The sequence below is a fragment of the Oryzias latipes genome, chromosome 3 (genome assembly GCF_053564925.1).
Source record: "Oryzias latipes strain Hd-rR chromosome 3, Olatipes_Hd-rR_3.1".
Taxonomy (NCBI): Eukaryota; Metazoa; Chordata; class Actinopteri; order Beloniformes; family Adrianichthyidae; genus Oryzias; species Oryzias latipes.
This window is the reverse complement of record NC_136239.1, coordinates 24,729,045-24,734,658: the sequence shown is the minus strand read 5'-3', so window position 1 is coordinate 24,734,658 and position 5,614 is coordinate 24,729,045. Positions and strand designations below refer to the sequence as shown.

The window sequence follows — 5,614 nt, the reverse complement described above, 5'->3', positions numbered from 1 at the left end:
GTTTGGTGTGTGGTGGCTTTTTTATTAATTTTATCATGCGGAGTCATGGCTGCACTTGCATTTATCAGTAAGTCCTGATTCATTCAACAAGTTTGCAAAAACAAACTAACAATATGTTTGTAAAAAGCCAAAAAATAACATCTGAAACTTTCTGTTATCCAATCATGGTATAGCTTCTTTTTTAAATTCTCTATTACATATAAAACAAGTTTAAATGAAATAAAAATTATTTTTACAATTACTTTAAATTCTATTAGATTTTATCAGTGAGCAATATTTTGTCTTTACACCCTGTTAGACATTGCCTCAACACAACAACCCTGCCACCTTAAGTGTCTTGGATGCTTTATATTTGTCAGCAATAACGACTGTTTACAATAGATTTATGTCTTGAACTTATTGCTTTTTTCATTCCATATCTTCAAATTAACGTGCGACCAAAATATGCAGAGTTAGGTTTATTAAAGTCCCACTTAAATCATCTTTGGATCTATTTTAAAAGCATTTCCAGTAATTATTAGATTAGAATTATGCTGGGTTTAGCCCAAATAAAGTGTAGTTTTCTACTACAGTTCCTGCATGGCAGCTGTAGTTTATTAGAAATTCACCTGAGTTGTGGGTGGGACTGTTGGTGCAGAGTAAGACCACCCTACCTTCCCATCATCCTCTTCTTTACACTTTCTCCTGCTTGTTTACAAACTCCTCAACCTAACATTAGCAGTGCAACAAATATGGTTAGCAATATTGGAGCTATCCAGCCGTACAGTTTTAAGCCAGACGCAAACTCAGAAGAGGAAAATTAATATGCTAATGGATCTATTTGTCTGCAAGTGGATGCATCGGAATGGAATGGAGCGGAGCACAGAGCTTGTGGCCTGTCATAGGCTCACACCTACAGGCTTTCCCCAACTGCATTCTTTCATCTGCTCCTGATTCACAACGATTTAAATTAAGACATACTCATAAATACAATTTTAGGCTTAAGTTTTCTTTATAATTGTCCTCCATCATGGGAAAATTGTAGCTAGAACATGTAAAAAAACACCATATTCAGAGTGCGTATGTAAACCAGTTTAGTATATTTTATTGTTGCTGAATCTAATAGCAATTTTTGTTCTAAGTTTTTTATTTTATTTTGAAAGCTGTGTTTATTTAAAGCCCCTTAAACTGCGCATGCCAACAGATATTCCCATAAAAACGATTTGCGCTCATAATGTCCGCGATCCTAGCCCCGCCCATGTCCGCGCGCCTGGCCCCGCCTATGTCATGTTTATTGAGCAGCCCTCTGCAGGCCTGTGCGGCTCCAGTCGCATCAGTCGGGACATGGCGTCTCTGCGCGGACGCGGGATGCTGTTTCGTCTCTCCGTGGGAATCGGTCAGCCGCTCGCCTTCTGGACCTCATAACCGGAATCCCACATGACGATGGAGGACGAGGACGGCAGCGCGGCGCTCTCCACCCGCAACATCCAACAGAAGCAGGCAGGGGGTGTCGGAGGGAACGGGGCTTGCATCGACAGGCAGCCGGACACGGTGGTCCACCAGGCGGGGCTCAACCACACCACTGGTCGCGGCAGCCGCAGCGGTCCCGGGGCTCATTCCGCGACCGGGATCCGAGTGCTAAAGGCAAGTCCCACCGTGACCGACCCGTGATGCTGCGCGTGAACCACGGAGTGCTGAAAACATGCCTTTATGGCGCTGAAAGACGGAAACGGAGCAAAGTGCAGGCGATGAATGCCTATTATGTAACGGCGTGTGTGTCAAGTGTGCTGATCTCCATTCATTGAGAGGTAAAGTCACAGCAGCCAGAAAGCAGGCAGACCTGTCATGTCGAGGCCTTCTGCCGGACACCTGAGAAGATGACAGCCAGCCTGACAGTGCACATTACTCACATATTACATCCAGAATAAGTAGTATTATACCGTCATTATGTTTTCAGGTAAATGTATTTTCCCCAAAGTGTAACCAGTTTCACATCATTTGCACGTTATATTGATGCGTTTGCCACTATGCAGTGAAGTTTTGCATTAGACAGCAAGACTCGCCACACCTGGAAGGGAGCAGTTGCAAGAATATCAATGATTACCTTTTTTCTTCTTGCCAAGATTTTCATGTTTCCCCCCTGCAACAGGTGTGACATTCAAACTCTGCTCCTGCTGTCATTGAATTATGTGCCTCTGTTGAAAAGCTCAAACAGAGGAGAGACCTTAAAAGTAAAATTAAATCCACATTTATTTACATTTTTAAGTTTAATGTTCTTAAAATGAAAAAATACTAAAATGGAATATAAATCAATAATCAGATTATAAGTGTTAGAAATAGTCAGTTCTTATCAATTGCAACAACATATACATGAAACTAGTCATTTTAGTCTAGTTTTTTCTTTTAGGAATGTCATACTAATTTAGTGAAATTTGCTTTGTGCATTTACATTTGTGCATATGGCATTTACCTGCAGCACAAATATAACTGCAAAGTGACAAAGTCCTCCTGGTTATTTGTTTTTCACCAGTTTCTAGTCCCCATAACCTCTAAAGAACCAATCAGACTGCTTAGATTGGAATGCTCTGCAAATATTTTACTTAAAAACCTGACTGCTGGGCCTCCTCTGTGAGGAAGCGTCTGTGTCAAAGCTGCACGTTTTTTTCCGTGTTGTGTTACTACAACAAAAAAAGAGACCTCCTGCCATGGACATGAGCTCTTTCATGGAGCTCCTCAGACGCTTATCCACTTCAACATTTGTTGTTATATGAAAACATGACCCTAGGGGTAGATAGGACTAGGTATCACTGCCAAACAGTTGATTCTGGATTCACAAGTTCATCATGGTAGAATTTCCATTTCAACTCAATTCAGTACTAGTTTATAGTTTCAAATGTGCATTCTGGTAATGAAAAAGCAGGGGGGGAAAATCAGGAACTTTTGTTGATAAAATGATGAATTCTAATATTAGAAACTAACAGAGAAGCTGGGTTTTACTTGAAAAAAAGCAACAAAATGGATTTAACAGAAAACCAATAGATTTGATAAATACATTTAGAGTTTTATAAGTAAAGAATAACTTAATTATTCTAAATTTCAAACCCAGCTCTATATCCTAAACCATATAATGTCACATTAGATTGTAATTTGTCATTTTTCTTCTAGGAAGACTGAGGATACACGAAGACTATTGTTTGAGCCACTTGACCATCCTATTTTTTATTGCATAATTTCAAAAGTGTCCTAAAAGGTGAAGTTTGATACCCTTCTGATGTCTTTAAGTGTTAATGTAATTATTCATTTTTTTTCCCAGTTTATCAGAAAATAATTGATTTTATTTTGGCCTGCACAATAAATCACAAGATTATCATTATGGCGGTATCAAATTGTGTAATACACATATTGCAAAATATGGCGAAAATTGCAATAAATGCTAACCTTAAATATGCTAAAACAATCTTATGGCAGCTTAGAGATTTAATGAATCAAATAAATCCATTTATGCATTTGACCAATCGGATGGAGCCCTTTTAGATGCTGGCCTCCTATGCAAATGAGGGTCATTTAGACTAGAGTATAATTTAAGCGATGTTGACTCTAAATGAAACTGTTGCAGTGAAATGGAGATTATGTTTTTTGTTGTTTTGCTATTTGTTCATGTATCACAAGTTTTATTGCCATCGCAATATTGATCATTAATATCCCAAATGGCAGGTTTTCCTTATATCATGCAGCCCTAATTTTAGTGATAAATGCCAGAATCAAAGGACCTGAAATGAATCATTTGCAAGATCATCTTTGGTTTAAAATGACTGGACTTTACACAAGGAACTGCAGGTGGAAAAGCACAGACTTTCAGTGGACGGTTTAATTTCATGCAAGAAAGTGTTTTTTTTTTTTATGGTGGTTGGAACAGTTTTAACTGTCTCAGGTGACTTTTGTGCTCAAACCTGTTTAGAATAAAACCTTAGATTGTGTTGAGTAGATATGCTAACACATCAGTATCCCAAGTCTGTCGCTGTTATAATCATGCAGGACTGTTTACACTGTCCGTGCTAAAAAAGACTGATTTCTCTGCCAGCAGCGTAACATGAAGCGGAACGGGAGCCGGAGCTGTGTGACTAGAAAAAGTCGATTTGGGTCTCGGGAGAGGGACTGGCTGAAGGGGGACACCCAGCGGGGCTGTGTGTGCCTTTACAGGGGCACTGCGGAGCCCCCACCACCTTCCTCTGGCCCACAAACCTCCTCCAACCCCCAGACGGACCTGCAGTTGGTGCTCTGCTCCACTAGTACCACAGTGGATGAGCTCTGCGCTCAGAGGGATGGACAGGAGCTCTACATTCAGCTCCATGGAGATCTTGTCAGGTGAATACACTGAGCTGAGCTGAGATGAAAGAAATTACTTGGTACGTTTTGGCAGCAGCCAGTGTCCAGCTGCTGTTTGCAGACTGTTGCTATTTTTGGGGAAACAAACTGGAGCCGGCACTGTTTCTGCAGCTCTGCTTCATCGGAATTGCTTAGCATACATTGCTGTGCACTTACAGGCATTTACCAGATCACAGTGCCATTAAATAGAATACCATGAGTGCTTTGGGTTTTCAATGGTCAAGCATTCTGCAAGGGAAATATGAGCTATTATTCAGCTGATTGAGACACAAACAGATTCACATTTGTGATCAAAGCTAGCTCCAGTAAATTAGAAAAATTGTGATTTTAAATAAAGTTTGTCTTAATGTTCTTGCACAGAAGCTTATCAAGTTATCCTCCATCCACACAAACCGACAGTGTGCTCCATTCAGGACATGCAGGTTGGAATGAAAAACGATCGTTTGATTTTGTAGATCACTGATCCAAAGCTCCTGTTGAAATAGAAGTAAAGAGAAAAGGAGGGCTCAGTTTAAATCTCCATAGCGTAGGCCTTCCGTCTTTGGCAACTGTGCTGCCTCCTTAATTTACTGTGAACATGTGGACTTTCAAGTGAAAGCCTAAAGAAAGAAAATCATTTGTCAGGTTTATGAGGGAGAAAAGGGACAGTTGGTAAATGATGTTGGCAGGTCATGTTTGCTCACTCTGCAGATGGCCATGGTGGAAACATGACAGAAGACTGGTCATCAGTTCATACGCCGCTAGTCAGCAGAAGCATATGAAACATTATATGTTTGCTGATTGAAGACTGAAGGCACTGTAGCATTAAGCAGAGCAGCAATGAAAGATTTTAGTGAGCGAGCCAGGTTTTTAGCTTCAGCCTTTACTTGATCCATGCAGCTCTGCAGGGACATGGATTTCAGACTGACACAGTAGCATCTTCAACTTCTGAAATTTGAGTTTTGCTGTCTGTAAGGCACAATCATTTATTTTAAACAAAGTAATAAGAAAAAAATCTTTGACAATAAACCAGTAAAATAAGCTACATTAAAGGAGGAATTGGCTTCTGTTCTGTTACATGTTTGCGTTTAAAGGCTTTTAGTCTTTAGACTTTGTTTTTGCATTCTTTTAACCTCTGCTTAGCTCATTTATCACTGTGAGATGCTTTACTCTGAGCATAAAAACCGTGAAAAACGGCTTGACAGCAGTGAGCAGGACATGGAGGATGTATTTGCAAATACGGAGATAAAGAAAGAGGTGGATGCTTTTT

The 5,614-nt window shown here is 40.1% G+C and overlaps 1 protein-coding gene across 2 annotated transcripts in view; it reads left to right on the top strand.

Annotated features, from left to right (window-relative positions):
* Positions 1 to 1,261: 1,261 nt before the first annotated feature.
* Positions 1,262 to 5,614, top strand: part of phlpp2 (PH domain and leucine rich repeat protein phosphatase 2) — a 33,460-nt gene continuing 29,107 nt past the window's right edge. Inside the window, exons 1-2 of one of the 2 annotated variants that reach the window (XM_078944480.1) lie at positions 1,262 to 1,623; positions 4,061 to 4,344. In XM_078944480.1, coding sequence (XP_078800606.1) covers positions 1,417 to 1,623; positions 4,061 to 4,344 — 491 coding nt within the window. In that variant the 5' untranslated portion in view covers positions 1,262 to 1,416. The remainder of the gene's footprint in view (positions 1,624 to 4,060; positions 4,345 to 5,614) is intronic. The other variant, XM_078944481.1, reaches the window with a different exon arrangement.